General features: G+C 40.3%; 1 protein-coding gene across 1 annotated transcript in view; it reads left to right on the top strand.

Moving 5' to 3' along the window:
• KIF26B (kinesin family member 26B) overlaps nucleotides 1-24,315 on the top strand; it is a 284,319-nt gene that overhangs the window by 72,126 nt on the left and 187,878 nt on the right. Inside the window, exon 3 of the mRNA XM_058419609.1 lies at nucleotides 13,749-14,282. Coding sequence (XP_058275592.1) covers nucleotides 13,749-14,282 — 534 coding nt within the window. The remainder of the gene's footprint in view (nucleotides 1-13,748; nucleotides 14,283-24,315) is intronic.

The raw sequence follows: 24,315 nt of genomic DNA on the forward strand, positions 1-24,315 counted from the left end.
CAGAGTGGTGTGTTGGCATATACGAATCAGATCCTTGCATGCAGCTTCCAGCTTGCAAATGCATTTTGTTTTTCCTATGGGACACAGCTCGTGTTCTTGCTAGCTTGAGTAGTACAGTGTTCTAGGGTTCTTCTGCCAGTGTTACTTGCTCATCTCAAAAAGTAAATACAAACTAAGAGGGAGTTATTGTAGAACAGTCTCTAACCTTTGCTCATGTCCTGAGTAGAAGGGCTGACAATAGACAACTTGTTTCATTTCTGTAGTATATTGATTACTTGGTGGCTGCTTCTTTCTCTTTTCCTTTTTTCCCATCTGCTGCAGTTAGCTGGACTTTGGGACCCCAAGGGATGGCTGCTCAGCAGCACACCTTCTGCATGAACTATAGAGAATGTGTCTTGCCTTGCCATGCATGAAGGTGGACAATGCAGTTTCTGAGGAGATGGAGGTTTTAAACTCCAAAAGACTCCTCAGCTGAATTGTGTGGCCTAAAGGAGTGCAGCTGTGTGGAGAGAATGGTTCAGCTGCCTTAGCAGTCTGGAAGGATCTAATGATCCTGGTAGAATAGCTTTGGAGGTTAGAATTGCAATAAATAACCTTGTGCTTGGCAGCTTTTCTTTGCAGGGTTGTTTTCTCCTGTACTCAAGAGTGTCTACTGCTCCTCATGGCTTATCTAGGGGCTGTAGGTGCCAAGGTCAGGGATGCAGATACTGACATGGGAGCTGGCTGCAAAATGCTTCCTATGGCTGTGCTTTGGGACTCTGGCCTAAAACCACAGTGCTGACCAGCTCATGCTCCTTCAGCCCTCTGACTCTCAATCTTACCTCCATCTCAGTGCAACTCTTCTGCTCCAGCACTAGCAGAAATAGTGAGAGTTGATGCTAATTCTAGGACATCATGCTCCTTAGCTTGTGCCTCATCTCCTTCAGAGAAGAATAATCACTGGTGGGAACTGTCTGGGTCTGCCTAGCTCAGGAGGAGGAGAGATATACAGGGACTAATAACAAAATCAGACCCAAGCTCTGGAAATGAAACTAAGGAAAATAAGGTAATGCAGTGGTAGAAGAGTTTTCTCACAATTGTTTCCTTTCTGGATATGTAGCTTTCAGCTATTCAGACAAAGATAAAATTAAACCAGTAAAATAACAACCCCTTGTTTCCCCCTTCCTTGCACTGTTTTCCCTGAAGCATCTTTCTCAGATGATGTTAACACTATTGTCTTTGTTTGCTTGTTTAGTTGGTTTTTAAAAAGTCTAAATCCAGATGTTGGTTTGTCTGTCAGTAAATAACAAAAATCAGAATTTTTTTTTTCAGGTTGCATGAATTATGCATGTATGTAGATTTTAAAATGTGTTTACCTAATCAGTGGTTGCTGAAATTTGTAGAAGGTACTTTAGGAGGCCATTGGGTTACTCTGCTGATTGTAAATTATTTTTATTTAAGAAGATGTGTCTAAATTTTTGTAAATTTGGTTTGATTTCTGAATCTAAGACCTGAATCAGTAGCGGAAAAACCTGGAGTTGATTTAGAGGGTTACTCTGTAGATTAATTGTGGGAGGTGCCCTTGGGTGGAAGGGAAAGGGAAGAGCAATGTCATAGTGGCGTTGATTGTTTCTAGAACCATTAGCTTTGTTCTTTCAGGTGTAATTCCCATTTCCCTATTGTTAATACTGTGACTGGGCGCACAAGAAGTCCTGTATTAATCTGAAGTCATGATCAGTGTCTTTTAATCTTTACAAAAGTTGGAAATCCATACTCCTCATCGCTGGTTAGAGAGCTTTTCGTCTGAAACTGTAACTTGAGGACTTGAGGTACGCTGTATTTTTGTTTAAGGCTGGCTAATGTTACTACTGGAGGTTTTTCCCCTCCTTTTTTTTTTTTTTTTTTGGTTGTTGTTGTTGTTTTTGTGTGTGGCTCACTTGGGGACTATTTGGAAAAAGGTTTGTAATCTTAGCCTTCATCAGACCACACAAGTCAAGAGGCTGATCCCCTCTTGGGCTTGTCAGCAGTGAGCTTAATCAGAAGAGAACGTGAGCTGGGGTGGGAATGGGTTAGACTTGTTTGTAGCCCACACTTGTAGGTCGGTGTCGTGGGGGGCCAGCAACACTGAGCTGTTTGGCAGTGAGGGCTCATTATGTGCCTGTCCCCTGTGGTCCCTCAGCAAGGGCTTGAGGCTTCTGTTCACAGTGAATGGATCTGGGGAGGGGAGTGCTTGGCCTCCTTCAACTGTGAATGCTTTCATTGAGAGCTTGGTGAGAACTTCTTCCAGCCGAGCCCTGTTGCATCCTTCACCGTTTGAATTGCTTGGGATTTTGTGAGGGTGCAGAGGATGGGATACAGGCTCTGGAAGCCTGGGGTTTCACAGTACGAGTAATTCTGAACAAACCCAATAGTTCTGCACTGAAAGAGTGCCTACTTTTTGAGTTTGCGATATTCTTTTTTTTAATAGGTGACAACAACAGGTGGTTATTAGCTTTACCCCAAAGCCCCCCATAATCTGTCTGTAAAGATGTGTATTTGAATAGAGCATTTACCAGCCTGTGGAAGCACAGTGGTAAATGTTAGACCATGTTGCTTGCTTCTGGCTGTGAGTATTCAGAAGCAGCAGTGGTCTCAGGGGGCTGACTGTGCCCCACAGGATCATATTGTACTCTATACCAACTTCAGTTGGCTTCAGATTCATGATGGTTTCTTCTATACCCACATCACCAGATGCCTGGCAGCCAAGTAGCCCATCAGCCTCTGGACCCAAGCCAGTGCTTTCCCTTAGGGCAACCTTATAACATGCAGCTGTGTCAGCTTGATCAGTGCTGGTGTAGTGGGTGCCTTCTGGATCACTCTGCACAGAAGCAGCCAAATGCAGGTTCTGCAAAAGACATGGTGAGTGGGGTTGGAGCTCTCTTCTTGTCATGTAAAGCCACACTCAGCAGCCCGACAGCTTCCATCCTGACCATGGCTTCTTGTCTTCCCCATTCGTCTTCCTGCACTCAACAGCCCCTCAAAGCCAGACTCCATCACCTACTCTTGGCACAAAGTACCAAAACCTATGCAATTCCTGCCTCAGCAGTTGCAGGCAGGGTCTGCTGAATTGGAGCTGAAGCATATGCTGAAGTATACACATGAGTTTATAGTTTGGGTAGAAAGTCACACACTGACATAGTGTAATGAAATTTAGCAGGTATGTTTGCAGCAGACTTAAGAAAAAAAGGCTGTGTGTCATAACACACTTTCTGCCATGTGTGTTGGCATGGCTAAACAGTGCAGCTACCCCAAGGCCAGAGAGAAGGCGTCCTGTGCACGGCAGTTTGTCCTCATGCTGTATGTAAGGGAGTCGTGACAGAGTTACTCAGTTTGCACTGGATGTATTTCAGATCCCTGTTACTTTCATAAGTTTCTTCAGGATTTCGTTTTTTCTTTTTTTTTTTTTTTTTTTTTTTCCTCTTTCTTCCCCTTTGCATAACACAAATATTTATACTACACCAATAAAATATAAGCTGATCTTGCAACTGGAGTGGAAACATGCAACATGAAATTATTCCCAGCTGAAAAGCTTAGGTGTGCTCCTGCTTCTTGCCCTGTGTCCTGGGTGGAATAAATGTTCTTTCATGGCTACTCTAATGCTTTTAGGCTGCATGGGAGTTAGGGGCACGTAACAACCCCAAAGGTAGATTTTAACTTTTCTGGTGTGTTTTTGTTTGTTTTCATATGCCTGTAATATTTTATGCAAGCATAAAAGCAGTATTAATATATTTAAGCTATTGTACATAAGAAATCTGTAGAATATTTTGAGAGCAGAAGTGATAAAGGAAGTGTAAAGGCATATATAAATTTCACTTCCAAAGAGAAGTTTTTGATATATTACACCTCATTTTAGATGTTTCAGGGATCACAGGCAGTAGTTATAAGTGATTTCATGTGCACAAAAGAAATTAGGCAAAACCATAATTAGACAATTTGATAACTAGATCATTAACAAGCTCTTAATATAACTGTGCTCATGGAACAGCTATAAATACAAAGTTGTATCTGGTTACTGTCTGGTGTTACATCAAAGCTGAGGAGCTTTAACAAGCAAACTTACACTGAGATAGTGTAAAACTATTAGAATTAAATTTCACTGGGTTGCATTGGAATTTTTCTTTTCTGAGTTCACAGTATTAATGAAAACAAACCCCAGTGCTGATAAAAAAATAACAAATAATATTATGCACACCCCAAGTGATAAGTATGGTGTCAATTAACCTGAGCTGGGAATTTGTGCAGAGTGAGGTGGGGTGTCACACCAGAAGGGCAGGAGAAGGGTTGAAGGGTTACTGCTGCATTTGGGAACTGTGCACCTGATTAGCCTGGTGAGCCTGAGGCTGGACTCCAAAAGTCTGTGCAAACCAGGAAGGGAGCATGGCCATTGTATTGCTGGCAGAAAAGGAACAGGATGGTGGTGGTGCTTTTCCCTCTCTGAGGTAAAAAGGGGATTTTCAAGAGGCTGAGTCATTGAAAAGTAGTTTGAGATTGGGCACCATGCAAGTTTGTGGAGTCCTGATGCAGGAGGAAGCAGAACAGCCCTTCTGTGGGTGAATGGCTTGGGGTGAGAAGGAGGTGATAATGATAACAGGCCAAATGTTGCTGAGAGGGAAAGATTTACCAGATGGCAGCGAGACTGTGAGAGCCTGTATGGCTAGACAGCAGGGGACTTGGGCTGCCTGTGGAGCAAGTGACTGTCAATACCTGGTATGTGGCCACTATATAAAGCAGCAGCCCACTGCAGGCCTGGTATGTGTCAAGGAGGAAGTTCCAGACAGGTGGTGTCAAACTCCTGGTGCTTACAGGATGCTTTTATGCAACTTCTGTCCATTCAAAATACAGCATAAAGTCTTTTGGGAAAGCAGGTTGGCATACAACTCATTAATAGAAAAGTCATGACCTTCCTTCTAGGTCAGCAGTTGTTTACCCCATCAATAGACCTTCAAATCGCTTGTGTCAGAAATTAGGAGAAAAGAAATTCTTACAGAGGTCATTGCCTTGATTTCTTCTCTCTCCCTCCTTCATGCACTTCCAGTCTCACCATCAGCTTCATGTAGATATTTTGTCTTTTTCTTCTGTAGTCTAAAGGGTTGTACAGTCATCTTAGGACAGTTCTCAGCAACTCAAGATCTCTTAACTAACCCTCCTGTTTTCTCAATGCCTACTTGCATTCCCATGAAGGAACTAACTTCTAAAGAAGGCATGTAACAGCTCTGTGAGTATTGAGATGTATGCTTAATTCAGTTGAGATAAAAAGGTGATGGAAGTCCCCAGTCAACATTACGGGTGTGAGATGTGACTGCTGCTGAGTGCTAGGAGCAGGCTTATGTGCAGCTTGGAATGCTCCGCATGTGCAAGGATTTGAGAACCAGTGCAGAGAGGAGACTCATCCCTATTTCCAAATTATATGTTCTTAGCAATGTTATCTATCTAATGCAAAGCTGAAACATAGAGAAGAGGCAAGTACATTTCAGTTTTTACATGCTTCTGACTGTCAGTAAGCGTGGGAAAGGGTTCATCATTACTGTGAAGCTGTCTTCGTGATCTCCTTTCCCAGTGGTTAGGAACACTATTCATTCTCCTGTTTCTTAGATGGCATGCAGATAAGCTCCATCTGATTTGAATAAAGTGGGCAGAAATTTACTTCTGCTTGCTAAGATTAAGATTTCTTGGATTGCTTGGTGTTTTTATGTTCAAGGACATGAAAGAAGATCAGTTTAAAGTGTCAATTTCAAATGGCCCTGTTAAACTGCAACTCCTCCGGCTTTTAACTGTCCATGATTAGTTCTGTACTAAGACTTTTAATGGTCTAATTCTAATCAATCCATATCCTTGACGTTCCCAAATCCTCTCCAGTCAAGCTGAGACGGGCAGAAACCTGATAGCGGCAGAAAAGAAACTGGAAAAGAGAAGCTGCATGTATGTTGCCTGAGGAGAGCATATTCAAGATGAATGAAAGGTAGTTTTACTGCACCTCATTGGAACCTCATTGTGAAGCAGATGAAATGGTAGAATTCTTTCCAAAAGTCATGTGAATTAAACATAAGATCACAATAACCCAGAATGAAAAGGAAGTTTTGCAAAGGCAAAGTTCTTTACCCATTGTATAAGCCACCAACAACTGTATCAATTTATAGACTCTAAAAAATTTTTTTTTAGTTATTTCTTCCTTTCCAAAACACTGGTCTTGCATGCAATTTAAAGATAATAATGCTTCTTAGAGAGGAGAGAAAAGCATAAGAGTTAGCTATGGTGCAGAAATGGTTAAAAAAAAAAGCAGGATACAAAAGTTAGCGGAAGAGGAGAAAAAGTTCTTGGTTCCCTGATGCCTGTCAATTGTAGATGTGCTGAAGGAAAATAATTTGTTTACAAAATTGAATAGTTCTTTTGAGGTTGCTAAATCATTAAATAAACCCCTCAATAATCTTTCTAATGATTGTTTGCTTAAAATAGAAGATTCTCATGTTGAAAATCAGTTACAAGTGGCTCTAGCTTGCCACACACCTCTTTTAAATCAGGGAAACAGTATGCGTATAGGCGTCACAAATACTGTCCTGACCTTCTCATTTGTGATATTTAGTTACCCCACTTCAGGTATGACAGCTTTTTGAAAAGTCACTGGTTACTGTGTCAGCAGTGTCTCAGTGCTGGCATTTGTTAAAGAACGCTAATCTTTTTCTCTCAGGAAAAGAAAGCGAAACTTTGAAAACTTGGAGGTGTGTCAGACAAGAATTGCTACTATAGCCGAATTACTCAAAGAGGTTCAAGTGATCTGTTGACGAGATGTTCATCAAGGCTTCTAATAATGCGGAGGGTTGAAAGGATAAAAACCCCCTAACGTTATTCTAGTATTTTAACATGTCTGGCCCATGTAATCATAGGTCATACGCTTTATGCTTATCCCAGATGATCTTGAAAGGGTGGGTAAAAGGATATCAACTACACAGAAAAGGCCTTTGTGAATGGCATCAGAGGGATTTTATGGCAAGAAGCTATCATATCTGCCACTATGGTGAGGAGTGAGAGTAACATTTGGTTGATAAGGCTCACAGTTTATAAGCTCGTGAAAGCATCTAATCCTGACAATAGCTGGACCTCAGCTGAGCGAAGAGGCAGCAATAGCCACTGACTTCTGTGAGGTGACTGGAAACCTGAGCAAAAAGGCATCTGAAGTACATCTGGGTTCCATGCATGACACTAAATTGCTTATAGCAATGATGCAGGAAAGTACTGGGAGATCAAGGTGAACAATCAGTTGAACACAAGCTCATAGTGTGCTCTGGTGGCTAAGAAAGCAAATGCAATCTTTCCATATCCAGTCAGGAAAGTAGAATGCAAAGAAGGGAGAATAGAGCTGCTGCTTTTGCCAGCATAAGGGTTGAGGTTTCTGCAATTCTGAATTTGTTTCTATTCTTTGTTTTATCAAAAGGGTCCTGACAAATGCTGCCCTTTTCAGCAACAGCTGAGTTTGTCTGCCGCATAACTGTAGAAGAATCTTCCCTCAAGGAGACCCTGTTATGCTGTGGCCAGAGATTTAGCAGAGCTCGAGACAACTGCATAGCAGAGCTCTTTGGTCAAGACTTGGATTTGCACCACTGAATGCATATTTAGATTTTCCTGCTGCTGTTTCATCTCTTCTTCCCAACCCAATTAAAAATCTGGCTGCTGTCTAGCTATCGAATGCTAACACAAACACCTGTGTGCCAGATGTGTACAGCTGTAAGTCCGTCAGTGCTGATCCATCAGCAGAGCCTTGAGCCAGTCCATTGAGCAATTGGAAAACACTTTCTGGTTTTTTTTCCTCCTCCTTTTTCTGTCCCATTTTTAATCCTCCTATTTTTCCAGGCTTTTCTCTCTTCTGCTTCCAGCTGCTGCAAGTTTGTAAGGTGAGCCCTACTTAGACTTTCTGTCTCTTTGAGATAAGAAAACAGCCTACACCAAAGGAACCCATTTTTTCTGGTTGCAGAGTGGTTGGTTAATACTGACAAGTGTTAAATTATAGAAGTCCAAATGTCAGTTGTATGTGCCAGCTCAAGAAAAATACCTTGAAATTGTTGTGATGGCTACACCAGACAGGATTAAGACTTCATTTTTGAATTCTCCCTCATTCTGGAAAGAACCGGTCTCCCAGATGTGTTTTGGAGATACTGACTGTAGGACAGGGTGTACTCTCATTGCCTTTTTGAAATGAAAGGCTCAAGTCAGCAGCAGAATGTTCAAGTTTGACAGACAAGAATGGTAATAGTTAAAGAGGTGGGGCATAATAATACTGCTGAGATTTTTACTGCAGTTGGTAAGACAGTGCTTTTACAAGGGATTTCTGGAAACAGGCTAATGTAAAAGGGCTCTTTCTTATTCTGCTGTGCTTTCCCTGACCACTGTCTCTACTGTCCCCAAAATGGAGTAACAGTGGGGGGTGTTCCTGCTAGGGAAAGGAGAGAGTTTCAGAAGGAAGAGGGCGAAATATGTTCTTTTCTAGCAGAGGAGATGGTTTCATTTGCTCAGCTGGGAGTGATAATGGATGGCTTATTTGGAGATGATGTATTGGGTGTGAGGGGTGACTTCTGTGGAAGGGACGGTAAGGAGTATGGTCCTGCCCAAAGAAGGTGCCAGTTGCTGTGTACAGAGCAATAGAACAAGGGAGGCCACCTTGCTGCCCCCTTGGTCATGCTCATGTGAAACCTTGGCTTTTACTTACCAGAAGGCATCTTGTGCTAGCAGAGATCCTGCCAACATAAATAATTTAGATGATTTAATCTGTCTTTACTGACTAAAGTGAACTGATTTTTATCCAAGGGTTCACAGCTCAGTTTGATGGTGCAGTGCTGCTAATTTAGAGTCACAGTGTATTTCCTGTCATGCTTATTTGAAGAAAACCTCCCATTGACTGCAGTATATTTGGACTTACTTTTGCTTTAACGGAAGTGGTGCCATTTTGATGGTGAGGAGCTGTTGCAACTGTTGGGGCTCTGGAATGCTGGAAACAGAAAATCTCTCCAATGTAGCCTAGATGATAGGATATGTTTAAGTTACAATGCAGAGTCACTTGGAAAATAGCCTAAGTGCCTCTGAAAAGTAAATTACAAGTATAATCTCTTTTTTGATCTAGAAAGTACACCCCAAGAGAGAAAGGAGAATGGAGGAGATTTTTTTATTTTTTCCTTTTTTCTCTCCCCCCCCCCCCCCCCCCCCCCTTTTTTTTTTTTCTTAATAAGAGACTAACAGACTAACTATGGACTAACAGAATTGTGTTTAGAGCAGAAGTGTTTGCGCAGTCATGGAATAACATGGGGTTTTTTTTATCAGGGTAAAGCTTCCCTCCTACTAAAGTTTCTTAATTAGTTCTTCTACACCCTGCCTGTGGAGAGGAAGAAACTGGGAAATACACTCCTTCCTAGGAAGAACTTTGATCGTTACTTTCCCCTACCTCTCCTCTTACCTTGTGTGATGGATTACATACCAGCAATCACTTCTGCAGAGACCCTTTAAGAAACAAAAGAACTCCATGTATCTTCTGTGAGCATCTTCAAGCAGAAGCTGGACTCTGTGATTTAGTTAGTATTGATTGCTTTGTCTTTCTGTAAAGAGCAATGAGTAATATTGGTGTTGAAGAACACAGTTTGTTCAAGAAGGTCTTGAGATCCATGGTATATTTGATTTTTCTCTGAGGTCATGATGCAAGGGTACCATATCTAACTTGCATAGGCTGTCATTGACCAAATACAATACAATTATGTATGAAATCTTAGTGAGTATGACCTATATTAGTATCTGCCTGCTGTATGCTTGCAAAAGAATAGAATGTGTATGAGTTATTTGCATATGAATCTATGTTCAACTAGGTTCAATGTAACATGTAAAAGTGCAGATTGTTCGTCTCATTTGTTGCCTATCTACGTGTCCACCAGCTGAACTCATCCTGCTTTCACTGTGTCTCCTTGTGAGCTTTGTATAAATGTATGTGTGAAACAGAGGGTGCTTTGTGCTGGAAATGGTTGTTTGCTTTCTCCCTTGAGGAAGATGGGCTCTAAGCTGGGTGGCAGGAAGGAGAGGATTATTCTTTTTGTCATCTGCTTTCCTGGCAATGGAGTTAGAACACTGTGAACTCTGTACAGCAAGGTACAAATTTATGAAGGAGTATGAAATAAATGGAGGATGATTCTACATTACCTATGGTAATCATGCAGTTCCTTCTCCTCTGTGAAGTCACAGCTGCATTTATACTGCATCATAACTAGTGTCTGTTCTCTGTGTATGAATTCCTCAGTTCACCTGTGATAGATCTCTAACACACAGAATTTCCTTCCATCTTTCTTTCTGATGTGGGTTTTTAGTTCAGGAACAAAGATGAGAGATTAGTTACTCTCTTGGTGTTTACTTGACCTTGAGAACTCAAAGGTAACTAGAAAAGACTTCTTGCAGGACAGCTCAGTGTGCACTTTGTTTAGTTTGCTGCCTGCCTCGTGCATTAATGCAATGTTCTTCATTGTGGCTGTTCTCCTGAAGCTTTCAGACCTCTTACATGCCTTTATTTGTTTATTATAGGAATAGGAGTTTACAGTAATGCTGTTTATACTAAAGCTGGGTGAACCATTGCAGCAAGAAGAGAAACCATCATGAACCTTTGCCCTGAACTCAAAGCAAACTCTCTTGTGATTTTTAAACTTCTGTTTCAGTTTTCAGTGTCACTGTGCTTTGTTCCATCAGGACTGGAAATGAGTGCCAAAATGTAAATGGCATTTCCAGTGTCAACCTCAGATTTCACAAGCAAATCTGTTCCTGTGCCAGGGAGTGTGGAGTTTCTTAGACCTCACATGTTTCACTAGAGACTATAACCTTTTTCAACTCCTGCTGCTCTGTGCAGCTGGCTCAAAGTGCTTATCCAGCGAGGCTTGCCTGTCACTTTTGTATGGGGCAAAGTATTGGTTATTGAACTAATAAGCATTCCTGGGGGAATGTGTGCAGATGATTGCTTGCAAATGAAATACTGAAACAGATACAAGTGTAACGTATCTGCTCTTGAAGCAAGGGTATAGGGGTTGTTCAGCTTTGGCCTCTTCCCTGTTAAATATGTTGTAAGGCTGTCAGCCGCTTCTGTGAAATTATAGTAGAGCTGCCTAGTGCAGAATAAGGAAGTAAATGCTCTAGGCTCTATCAGCTTTGTTTTGGGAACAAAATGTGACTAATGTCCTCCTGGAAGCTGTTTATCCAAATTTATTTGCCATCCCATAGACTTTTCTGTTTCATATCTCGGACTTGGATCTAGTATTGAACTATCCATCTAGTAGATTATGATAGATTAGTAGGACCAATCTTGGGAGTAATCAATTCAGGTTGTGCCTGTTTCTCCTTTCTGCTCCTGAGGAGGAACAGTCTGCCTTCTTCTCTCCCTCCCTCTCTCTGTTTATTGTTGTATCACAGAACGATCTGATGTTTGTTTTAACGCCGAGATGAAGCTGAATTCACTGCTGTCCAGCACTCTTTAAAGTTGGTGTGCTACTTGAATATTTATATCATGCTGACATTTGCTTACATTAGAGAAGGCTTTATTTCCTTGGAATATTTATCATAGTATCCAGGAATTTCCATGTTCCAACTGCTGCGAGATCTGAATGTTGTATGTAATTACCTGGGTCTGAGCCCGGTTGCTTTAGGGAAGTTAACTTTCAAAGAAAAGCAACCCACCTCTATGGCACTTGCTAGCTGAAGGAAGAGCTGGCAAGGATTTTTCCTGCACTGATGTGGAGCAGCTGAAAAGAAAACTTGTGCCTCACTTCAGCTGTATAGGCAGCTTTGTCTAGCTCATTATGGGGAAAATAGGGAATGATTTCCTGGCACACCTGGCATCATGGAGTAGATGCCTATATCTGATGTGATCTGTTGACCTAGTTATGGTCTGGGATGGAAAATGTGATTTGACATATTTTGCATCCTGTTTTTTCCCCCTGAATTCCACCAGTCCCTTTCCCAAAGGTTAAGGGGGAAGGGTTGGTGCAGAATCCAGTTCCTGCCTTCCTGACACACTTTGATGCTCTGACCTCCTTTGTGCATAGAATAGAAATGACCAGCTTGAGGCTTGATCAGACCTCAGCCTCCTGTTGTTTCCCATCAGCTTATATGACTCTCCTGGGCTTCTGTGGCTGGAACTGCTCTTTTGCTGCTGTGCATAAAGAGGCACCGTGATTTATGAATCAATTAATCACTGCATGCTGAGGAGCTGTTCACGGTAGTTAAACAGTGAAAATAAAATGCTTGAGTCTATAATAAAGACAGATCATAATGAATATGACCCTCTACCAATGGATTCTCTCCCTCCTTATATTATACCCCCTACCCACTTTCCCAGCACAAACTATCAAGACAAGAAATTTGTCTATCTCGGTGCATGGGGTTCATCAAATTACTTAATTACTTGATAAGAGTTCTGTTTATTTGTGGGTTTTTTTTCCTCACACACACATGTACTTTCTGATTTTGCTGCTAGAGCTGTTAAAGGCACAAAGATAAAGAGAAAAGGTTCTGATACTCTTGATTTTAAAACTTTCTGACTGCTCATAAAAAATCCACCAATCTAAAAATTAGGGAGGGTCAAGTGAAGTCTGTCCTTACCTGATCGGTAAAACCACAGAAATGTGGTGTGAAGATTCCAAGAAATATTTCCATCAAATAACAGCTTCCTTTTGCTCTGTGCAACACTCACATCATTGCTGTGAGTTTCTAAAACTGTGTGATACTGTAAGAACAGGCAGATTTAGTAACAATTCTGCTTTAAGATTGCTGTTTGGCTTTCCAATTTGCCCTTCAGTGATGGTAGTCAGATCAGGGTACATGTTACCCTACAGGCAGCACCGCTGGTGCTCAGATATCTACCCAAGAGGTAAGGCTATGAGACAAGAGACTTCAAATCTGATTATTTGGTTTTGCATCAAAACTATGCTTTCAGAGAAGAAAATAATTCTTTACAGATTATAGACTCTATACATGTATTTTTTTTTAAAGAAAATTGTTGCTTTGTTTTATGTTATTGGCAGATAACCAAAATCGTGCTAGAACTTCCATTAACTAAAAGGTGGTCTGTTTTCGTTTGTTTGTTTGTTTTTTCCCTTCCTTTATTTTGGCTGAAAAGTGTATTCTTAGTAAATGACTTGATCAGCTATCCATCTGTTTTGAATTCTGAAAACGATTTATGAGAGAGGGGTGGTACTTTTTAATTTTTTTTTCTGCTGTCTTTGAAGTGTTACATTTTGGTTGGAGAGTATTTCCTGGGTTTTCTGAATACCAAAAGCCGATGTTGATGAATAGATGGGTTTGTGAACCTTGCTACAAGTCCACTGGCTATAGTGGAGTTGCTCTCAATCTCACCTGTGTGACTAAGAACAAATTTCATTCAAGCCAGAAATTAGGTGCAGTGGTGTGAAGCAGGTTAATTCCTTTTCTCTGCCACGCATTGAAGCTTGCAGTGGAATTATAATATTTGCCACTTATCAGTAAAAGAATTTTTCCTTTCCAACACAATCTACTTTCTCAGTTTTGTTCAGCTCTGCTGCTGGCATATGTTGACTATATCTAATGGCCTTTGTTTGCATTCTAAGCTTATCTCATGAATTTGCTTTTGAAATGCAGTAATAAGGTTTCACTGTGGTGATCATGGTTAAACATTTCTCTCCTGTCCCCTCTTACCCTTCTCTGTTTGATTTTTTTTTTTTTTTTTTTCTTTTTTTGTTTTTTAGGACCCAGGTTTCTCTTCGGTGATTCATGAGAAGCTCCAAGTTCCCAATACTATTCGTAAGGCATGGAATGAGAAGGACAACAGGTGTGATGTTTGTGCCACACACCTGAACCAGCTGAAGCAAGAGGCCATTCAGATGGTGCTGACCTTGGAGCAAGCTGCCAACTCGGAACATTATGATGCCTCACCAGGCTCTCCCCCACCTCTCTCCAATGTCCCCACGTTGGTGAGTCCCCGGCACATGGGCAGCCTGCAGCCCAGGGACTGGGCATACATGCCTGCTCCTTATGCTCCGTCTAATTATACAGGCTTTGTTGGCAACAAACACAGTGGAAAACCCAACAGCCTAGGAATTGGAAATGGGGTGGAGAAAAAAAATGGCTCTCCTGGACACCAAGCCAAGGTCAGCTTCCAAATGGCCACCAGCCCCAGCAATGGTAATGTTCTCAACTCAGTGGCTATCCAGGCTCACCAGTACCTTGATGGGACCTGGTCTTTGTCAAGAACAAATGGAGTCACTCTCTATCCCTACCAAGTAAGTGTTTTCAAATAACAGAATGTACTTGTTTCCTTCCCACTGAAGGTGGCATGCTAACAGTGTTTGCTCCTGTGGGGTAGAAGCTGAGCCACTTGTGTACGTGGGCACTAGAACAAGGAGTGCTGTAAATCACTGTCTCCCTGATAGGGGATTGGGCTGGGGGAGGCACAGGTCAGAAGCAGTATTAATGAGAATACCTTCTATTAATGCAGCTGTTAGTGATAGCACAACCGAGCTGTTGTTTTAAATGGCAGATAACTGATCATACAGTATTTTCAATTATTTGTTCATACAGTCCTCGCTCACTTTCACTCAGAATACTCAGTTGGAGCAACAGCTGGGGGCCAGCCATAGTTGTTTACTCCCAAGCGGAAAGTGGCACTAGTGCACTGGTGATTTCTGGAATGCTGGTATTCAGGAAGCATTTGGGTGATCTTTTATTCCATCCTCTGTGTGTATGATCATTTGAGTACATATAACAGGCACTAGCTTCTCTGACACCTTTTAAGTTGCCTACATTCTTGATGCCAGTGGGTTCAATGGGTCCAGTAATTTCCAGATCCTAGCAGGTCTGGGAGATTTTAATGTACTTTTAAGCATGTTTTTTTCCTCCTCTTTGGTCTGTTGTTTTCTAGTACACCACACCTGTAAGTACCTGTAGAACCCATCCACATCAGGGGACACAGAAGAAGCTTTTTTGTGTGACAGGAGGTGGGCTTTCTGACACACTTAACTGCAGCTGGTGGGATTTTCAGAATACTCACGCGCTTGCAGATTGTGACATAAGCCTGTTCTTCACGTGTTCTCATAGATGTCCCTCTTGGCTTCCTTAGGCATGTAAATAACTTTGGAAGTTGGTCTTTCTGCTAAATTATGAGCATATTGCAAGATAGATCCCTGAATCAATGTTTAACTTTTGTTAGTATGGCTAACTGATATTGCAGCCAGAAAAAAAGCGATAGTGTTTATAAGCATGAAGATATTGTCATGCACCAAAGCAAACTAGGTAAAACCAGAAGTGAAGTACAGTTATTTTATCTGGAAAATATGTGACTTCATGTTTTTGTGGATTTATGCTCTACTGAACCTGAATCATATTTGGGTAGGTCAGTATGTGATCATAGTTTTGATCTAAGAAAAAATATGTAATCTATGTTTCAGCTAAGCAAAGGAAAAACTAAACGAAGAATGCACCTTCACAAATTTGAATAACTGTTATTTGTATTGGGAAAATTAGTTCCATTTTGTTTCATTCACAGTCTTTTAGGTTCGTGTTCTGTGAAAATGTGGGTTTTGTTTGCACTTTATAATGTTTGCGTTTCCTTGATGATTAATTTTTTCTTAAAAATATTCACTAAGGAGAACATAACATTCAGAGTTGTCTAGACTGGTTCTGTAGTTTGACTCCACTTAGATTCAGAACTCTTCCCTACCCTTGACTTACAATAACCTTGAAATATAAAAGATTGCCTGCTCTCAAGATATCCCTCAGCCAAAAAAACCCCAAAGCCAAGGCAAGACCCAGCTAACAGCAAAATAAACAAAAAATTATGAACAACAACAAAAAAATCCCAAATGAGCCTAGCAATGCTGATCTGTGTTAGAATATGTTGATTGTAAGTTTCATCTTTTTCTTTAAGATTCTACTTTCAAATGTTAAAATTCTCTGTAGTCAAGTTGTCACATTTAATTATCCAGCTGAGAAACAATAATGATAGCTTTTGTCTTCACACTGAAGGAATTCTAGTGCTTGTTTACATAGTATCTGTATTAGAGTAGGAATTAGTCAAGTAAGAAGAAAAACTTTGAAAAGTATTTTGTTTGGTTTTGTTTGTAATTTCAAATATTGGTAAGATTTTATTTTTTCTACTTTTATGTGCAGAAACCAATCTTACTTGCTACAAATTTTCAGAACATTTTAGATCTCTGTCCCATATAAATACATTTCTGTTATGCACTTACAGTTGGAAAACTCTGCTGGAGAAGAGCACGAGGAAGATGAATCTGTTATCTCATGTTAATTAGAACCCTTTCTTGATTTGGAGATGAATTAAAAAAAAAAAAAAAGATGGTGCTATCCTACTTACTTGTGAATGTCTATATATTAATTAAGTTTTCTTGCCTTCTCTTAAGAATAGCAATTAGAAAAGCTTCATTGTGTGTTAGCTAAGGGGAGTAGAAAATAATTTCTTGGGATAAAAAGCCTTGCACTTCACAGAGAAGAGCAGTACCCTTCCACATCATAATCTTGTTAAATAGATGTCCAGGGAGAAGTCAGTCTCATGGCTCTAGACTTAATGGCACCTGTGGTAGATACCTCCCACTATAAATCAGCTTTTGTTAGACAGTCTAGATAACTTGAAAGAAATGGTTGAGTACCTTGAAAAGTGACTGGGATGTCTTCCTTAGAGTATCATCAAAAAAAGAGAAAACAGTTTGAAAGTGACATTCTGTGGCTCAGGATTGACTCACTGCAATTTTAAGCACCATAAAGTATTCCTACAGTTTTAAGTTGTGGGCTGTTACTCCTTTTTTAGCATTATCCCTTCCAGACTGCCTAAAATTAGAACCTTGTTTTGGGCAGTTAATTACTACTTTTGTTTAGTAATCTATTATATTTTTGAAAAAAATGGAAGTGTACCAGATTTAACTGGCAATGCATATCAGATGTAAAAAGTTTCCAGTAATTTCATGGATGCATGATTGGAACTAGAGAATGGAGTCTCCTAAGAACATCAGAGGAGTAGCTGCTAAGAATTTTTTTAGGCAAAACTGATCCTACCTGGAGATTAGGAGATGTTGCAGATGACCCTATCAGTCTCCACGGTCCTGTTTTATATGATTCCATATTTAGGCACTCCTTGAAACAGAAACAAAAATCTGGTTCTAAAGATCTGTTATGTTCCACAGGCCTGACTCAAAGGGGGCTGAATCAAATTTTGGTGGTAGGTCTGTTTAAAAAACAGGGAATCAGAGACAGGGAAATGGAATTGATTGATCTTAAACAAAGAGCATGGCCCATTACAACCCTTCTATGGTTGCTGAAATGGGCAGGGTAAACCTGACCTCTTTCTGTTTAAAACGTGTGTAAGAATACCAGCCAAAATTTGGTAGAATTTGATTCAGTCTGAAGGTCGTTCTCTTCCATGCTTGTCAGCAGGTAGCATTTCTATGCCCTGTGGATCAGACTGTTTTAGTGCTTGTAAAGACTTCTGTGGATCTCCCTGTCATTCAAAAGGATTTCAGTCCTTCCGTGCTCAGAGAAAACTTTTATAAATTGTTGAGGTTTCACCTGAGAAGGGCTGTAATTATTTGTGCAGCTGCTGGTGTGAATTACAGGGTGCCACAATGTTAAGTACCCTTTTGTTAGTTACCAGTGATTACTGAACACTTCCAAAGGAAAAAACCCTCTGGGCCTGGAGTACTAATGTAGGAGTGAAAAGTCCAAATTCCTTGATGAAATTATTGCTTCTTGTCATTTTATAGAAAATGCAATATTAAATTCAATGCATAACACTTTTATTACTTTATTATCGCAAGCTAATAAAGTAGCTAAAACAAAACCACCAAATTAAAGAATAAGATTTGAGTCCTTAGGAGTTCAGACTGATTCAGGGTTTGTTTTCAAAGGGAAAGCAGTTGATAATAGTGACTGGATTAAGCTAGTTGCACTTTTTCTAGAGTCAAAGCCCTCCAATTTTTACTAAAATATTAAAGTACCTGCTCAGCTCTTGTGTTGGTGTGCCTTTAAACCGACAGTATGGCGTTAGCTTTATCATGGCGGGAGCCACAGACGATAAAACAGCAAGAATGTCCTTGGTCTTCTAGTTACTCTCCTGCATCTGCACGAGAATCTCTCGTGTCTTGAAGTACATAATTTCAAAAGGCAAACAAAAAGAAATTTAGCTCAGTGCATTTGGTAGATTTGAGTGGCAAGAAGGTCAGAGTGAGCCCTAGAACTGGGGAAGGTCAACCGTGCCAGGAACAATTTAGGCCATCAAAGAGAATGATGGGTAACAGAAAACGTGGAAGCTCATGTGGGTGAGCACCTCCTGCTCCTGACCTCGAGGCTGTGAAGTTTGATTTTTGTAAGCAACAAAACAGTGCATGTAAGGATTTGAGTAGGGGCACTGTGAACAGAGCATACGCATAGAAAACGTGTTCCTTTCTCCCCTGCACTTAAAAAGACTCTTTTGACCAAAAGTTTGGAAAATTAAATCTTAAACTACGGAGCGACTCTTGGCCCCAGGCATAATGATCTCAAGCCTACTCAGAATTATAAAAGGCTTAGTTTGTGTACAACTGATGAAAGCCTACAATATGTGCTTTCTGTTTCCTCTTTATGTATAACGTGTGTTTAGAAGAACAGTTCTCTGAGAGCATACCAGCTTGCTCTGGAGCTTTGCTGTGATGAATGACTCATTTGGAGTTTACTTAGGTCATGGCTGTCATATAACACATCGGTTCATTCAGGCCTGGGCTTTAAAAAAAGCCCTGGTAATGATTACAGTTGGGTGCAAGATGGAGAGCCAGTGCCTGTGTGGGAGGTATGGCCATCCAGGATTTTGATTCCAGGCTTTTTTCCAAGTCTTTGCTATATAATTTATTCCTCTTCTGTTTGCTGCTGCTTCTGTTGCTTCTTAGTGTTCAGCAGGATAGAGATAAAATGTTAATGATTGCTACATTAGTGCCAGGGTAATTTAAGTAACTTCTAAAGCATTTAAAGCAAGGTACAGAAATCAAGTTACTTGCTCCATCTGCAGACTAACAGGTGTCTTCTGTAATTATTTCCTGCTTCCTAGAGCCAGACCTATTTTACCAAAGCATCTTAGCAACAACAAGAAAAGAGATTTGTGTACTGACCTTTCTAGTATTGTGTTCTTATGCAACCACACACAATTCCCTGAGATACCCAATGCTGGAGGTATTTTGCCTTTGTGCAGTTAGGCTTTGGTCCAGAATTTTTTGGATGGCTTATGTTTCAAAAGCAGTTCAGTCACTGTATGTATGTGATCTATGTTTGAGTATGGTGGCTCCCTGAATGTAGTAAAAAAAACCTTTTCGTTGCTATTACTGTGAGCCCATGAAAGATGATGCTGAGCAGACGTGTGCAAATTCTTGCACTGATTTTTTTTTTTTTTTTTTTGATTCTGTGACCTGAACTCTTAACAAAGTGACTCCATAATCAGACTATACACTGCAAGTGCAAGAATTTTATTTACAAAGATTGTTTGACTGGGCCAAGAAACAGATTGTCAAACAAATTCATTGGCACTGAAATTATATCCTTGCTTGATTATCTCTGTTGGCCTCTTACCCCATGCATTAGTTGTTATCTCTGAAGTAGCTTTCCTCTGACTAAAAGCCTTTTCAAACCAAGTCACTAATAATTAGATATGACCCCACTAAAGTCAGTGTATGTCATCAGTTGACTTTTTGCCATGATTGTTTGATCATCCAGTTTGTATATTACAGGAGTTGGCTATTTGTATTTCATTCCTCCTGTCTACCCCCTCAACTAACAGCCTCGTTGTATACTGCTTTTCTCATGTCATCAAGGGAGGAAACTGGAGTCTATGTGAACTCTAGGAGAGGTTTATTTTTTTACATTACTCTGGCTTGATTTGATCTCTTACGGCATTTTTATGCATGGCTTAATGACCTTAGAATCATTACTTTTCCCCTTCATGATACTGGGGTAACCAAGGGAAGAAAGAGGTAGAGGGTATCCCATGGACTGAAAAGAGCTAAATAGGCTTATCCTGTGAATATGAAAACCCCGTGACTCAATTGTGATGTGAGGAAGAAATCTGGACTATTATAGGAGGGAGTTAATCCTGCAAATTAGCAAAAGCCAGAAGATCACAATTAGTGAGGATTTGGAGTCTTGGTTTCCTTCCCTGCTTGTAGCTTAAGGATTTTGTCCACATGTGAGACTAATTTCATTTCTTAAATATCAGCTGTGCTGATTGCTTGCATTAATTGAAAAAAATATAATGTGAGAGGAGGTGTTTTAACAGTGAGAAAACTAATGTAGAGATGGTATAAGAGAAGGGGGAAGACAAACTAATACATCGAGGCAAAATTGTCCTTCTGTTTCCTATTATGTAAACATGGTGGCACAGAACTAGAGACCAATGGTCAGCTCCCGCTTTATTTCATAGTTCAAAAACAGAGCTAGCACAGCCAATTGGGAAGTAAGAGGAAATACACTTTTTATCAAGGTACAGTTTTTTGGAACTTATTAGTAAAAGTATTGGGGCCAAAAGCTTAGGAAAATTCATAAAAGTATTATGTGTGTATGTGGGCAATAAAAAGGTCCCTTTATGATATTGGGATAAAAAAAAGTGGGATATAAATTGCCATATAGAATAAAGTATTTGTTATCTTATAGTGTGTGGAGAAGACTTCTTTAAGTACATTCAATATAGAGGTAAGGACTAGAATTTCTGAAACTGCCACTGAATCTTGTTGGCACAGGTGTAACTGGGTTCCCTTGAGCAGGATACTCAGTACTTAGATGAACTGTGTCCTTCTGTTCTAAAAGTGGGTGGGAGGTGCTGTGTTTTAGAGGGAGGCCTGTGATAAACAGATCAGTGAAAAGTGCTTTTCCAACACTTTCTACAATACTTGCAGAGTTCCATGAAGGTTTTGTACATTTCAGGGTGTGGGTTGTGGTGTGTTGTTTTTTTGTGTTTTTTTTTTTTTTAATTCCTCTCTGTAGCGTATGAAGATTCTGAAAGTTCTCATGGGTTGAATCATTCATCTGAGCAACATGTTGGTCTTTACTTTTGCATAGAGATTCAGTTTTGTGGGTGACTGCTGTATTTTAGTAATTGTTCAGCATCTGTTGCAAAGAGAGAGGAAAAAGAAATGTACTAAACCAAAGGCAACTCATTCTAATGAGATCAGAGCGAGAAGAATTGGGAAACAATTTTTTGGGAGCTTCCCTTTAAATTCCTAAGGGATAGCACTCAAAAAAGACCCAAATCAATGTACTGTCACATTGACTAAGACATTTGCTTCTCACATTGTTTTACATAAATGGGACATAGAATTAAGATTAGATTTAGAAAGACCGTATTTTTGTGCCTTTTGAAGAATTCTGTTCTTTGACTTCTTAGAAAATTATTTGAGACTTTAAATATGAAGAAGTACGTTACTATGCAAAAAAACCCCCTTACAAAACCTATTGCTTTGATACTATGCTGTGCTTATGGGAAGTAAGGAATGTATGGCTAGAGACTCGTGTAACTCTGAAATGTGATTCCACAGAGCTATCATGTAAAACTATCACAAAAAAAAAAAAAAATCAGTTTTCTTTTCTCTAAAGTGCTTCTGAAACGGCATCAGAGAGGGAGCATCAACTTCTCTGTTGGGTAAGCTCTCTTTAATTCAGTAGATTTGTGTTAAAGTGGTTGGTTCTCCACTTACATTCCCGGGCATTGAGGACTTGAGAGATGGGTGTTGTCAGATAGAATACATTTGGGACCAGACCCTCTTCTGTCTCACTCCAGGGTAATGGCTTTGCAGCTGACATGGCTACATTGGTGTAATACAGATAAGAGTGAGAGCAAAGTCGGCCCTGTAAGATCTGATCAGCCAGAGTGTGAGAACAGCTGTGGTGATGGGAGCAAATATGGCATCTTGTACTCGGGAGGGGGGGCTTCTGCTTCCCTTTTGGGGTGGTGAATGGGGAGGTTTTTTCCCTCCATACTCTTCTAGTGTCACCCAGCTCTGGAGAGTCTATTGGAGCTGCTCTTGACAAATGAAAGCAGAAACCTGATTGTCCAGCTTCTTTTGAACTTTGAATGTGTCAAGATGTGTTTTATGAAGAAAAAGGAAGAATTGCATCTGTATAAGGGCAAGAAAAAGCCACTCTCAGCTAATGAAAACATATTTTTAATCTGCAAACTGAAGAAGAAATGAAATTGCACTTCACCTTTCACTTCCACTTAACTTCTCTAGCAGAATTCAGAACTTCTCTGAAGGTTAAAGAAATGGTAATGAGCTTTCATCGTCCGAGAGGCTGGTTGGTGCTCATTGTGGCTAATGTCGCTAGCAAACCTCAGGAGAGGGATCTGTAGCTCCTCCTTGTATGAGAGCACTGAAATTACCATCACATCTGTCATTCAGGTGTCTGAGGACTTGGGTTCTATACACCAGGAAAGTCTCAGATGTGACTGGAAGATGTCAGCTGACTAAGGTGCAACCAGTGCAAGGTCACAGTTGTGTGCATTGGTGTGAGAGTGCAATGTTCCTATTGTGAGAGCTCTTTGAATCAAGTACGTGCATCTGTCAAACTTTACTTCAAATTGATACTTTTCTTAACTTGGGAAAGTGGCATGTATATGTGTATACTAAATATCTGCCTACATTTATGTAAAGGTTTTTGGCTAGTGGGAAGGGCAGAAAAAGTATTAAAACTTGGAGCTCTGCTTGATGAAATCCCTTCTGCTTCCCTGACTTTGCTGTGGCTGCATGCTCAGTGTCACTGGATAATTGTAAAACACCTGTAATGTAAATTCTGCCATTTCTTTACATCAAGGCTGTTAATAAAAGCAGAGTTTAGGCCTGGTTTTGTAAAAATCCCCCACTTTTTTTGAAGCATATAGTGATATACTCTTTCCTGTAAAAGATAGATGGCAGATACAGTTTATAATTGCTTTCCTTCCTGACAGGTTTCAGGCTGCTGGAGCTAAGCAGTTGTGTAAATCTGGATTTAAACACAAATCGTAAGCACAGTCATCTCTTTGTTGTATTCTTGTATATTTTCTCAGTTATTGCAGTGCAACGTAGAAAATTAATTCAAGTGCTATTAATGAAATTATACAGAGTGCATCACAAGAAAATGTATAGTAATGAGATACTATCAATGCCTAATTGATCAGCTTCTCTGATCCCTGAAGACTTTGTGGGAAATTTGTTGCCAGTGTGCTGGAGCTAGAAAAGGATGTGACATGATTTGTGATTGTACAATAATGATACATCAAGGCAGTGATCAGACACAGGACTGACAGGGAAAATGCACTCAGAAAGCTTTGTCTACATTTGGACCAGTTTCTGTGAAAGTACTTTTGAAGAGTCTTGCAATGCTAGGTAGGTTTAACTGAGGCTTAATTTGCAAGCTTGTCGAGATTCCTAATTTTTTTTTGCTTTGAAGTAATGCAACCCAAATATAATTTGTCCTGTCCAGTAAATAATATAACAAGATACTATTCAAGTGACTTATGAGAACAACGCAGCAAAAGGTTCCCGGCCACCACGCTTCCTTGACAAATTACAAGAGCATCAGAGGGTGTCCTAAAGCTTGTCTGTTTTATTTTACTTTTAGATGTAAATGCTGAATGAGGGATCAAGTTGTTTTCATGCAGCTAAGTGCTTTGGAGGGAAAAATCTAGTTCTCATGTTACTGGCTTTACATTGTTTTCCATCCTTAGTCAGTCGTCACAAGGGTCTTTGCCTCTGTAATCCTCAATGCTGGGATATGCCATTTGCAGCCAGGATGTACTAGCCGTGCTTATGATCTCCTGACTGGTGTCTTTCACTTCAGAACCTTTGTAAAGATCCTTTTAAATGTTGCCACAGCCCAACTTATCAAGATTTATTCTTACTTATGTAAAAGTAGATGAAATGCAGACACCTGACCTGCTTTAGTTCAAGATTTCTGGAAAGGGGCTGGAGATAGGGGGGTTATGTATGTGCAGATTATGAGATTTTTCCAGTCTCAGTGATGTGGATTTCTCTGCTTCCTTTTCCATTCACTGCTCAATCACCTTAATCATATATTACGAATATTTGCTACTTCTCCCGGCCATCTCAATGCTTTGTCTCCGAAGCAGGGACAGTTGGCACTGCTGCAACGGGCCATTACCTCTGTGGCCTCTAGGCATTTTATGATTCAGTGAATATGAATAATAAAGCGCTTTATTCCTCCTCTGTTCTCTGGGGAAGGTGATTTCGAGTGTGGCACTGGAGGATTATTATGGCTTGGTTTCCTTTTGAGCGTGAGAGAGTGGGAGGGCACCTG

This window comes from Hirundo rustica, chromosome 3 (assembly GCF_015227805.2).
Source record: "Hirundo rustica isolate bHirRus1 chromosome 3, bHirRus1.pri.v3, whole genome shotgun sequence".
NCBI lineage: Eukaryota > Metazoa > Chordata > Aves > Passeriformes > Hirundinidae > Hirundo > Hirundo rustica.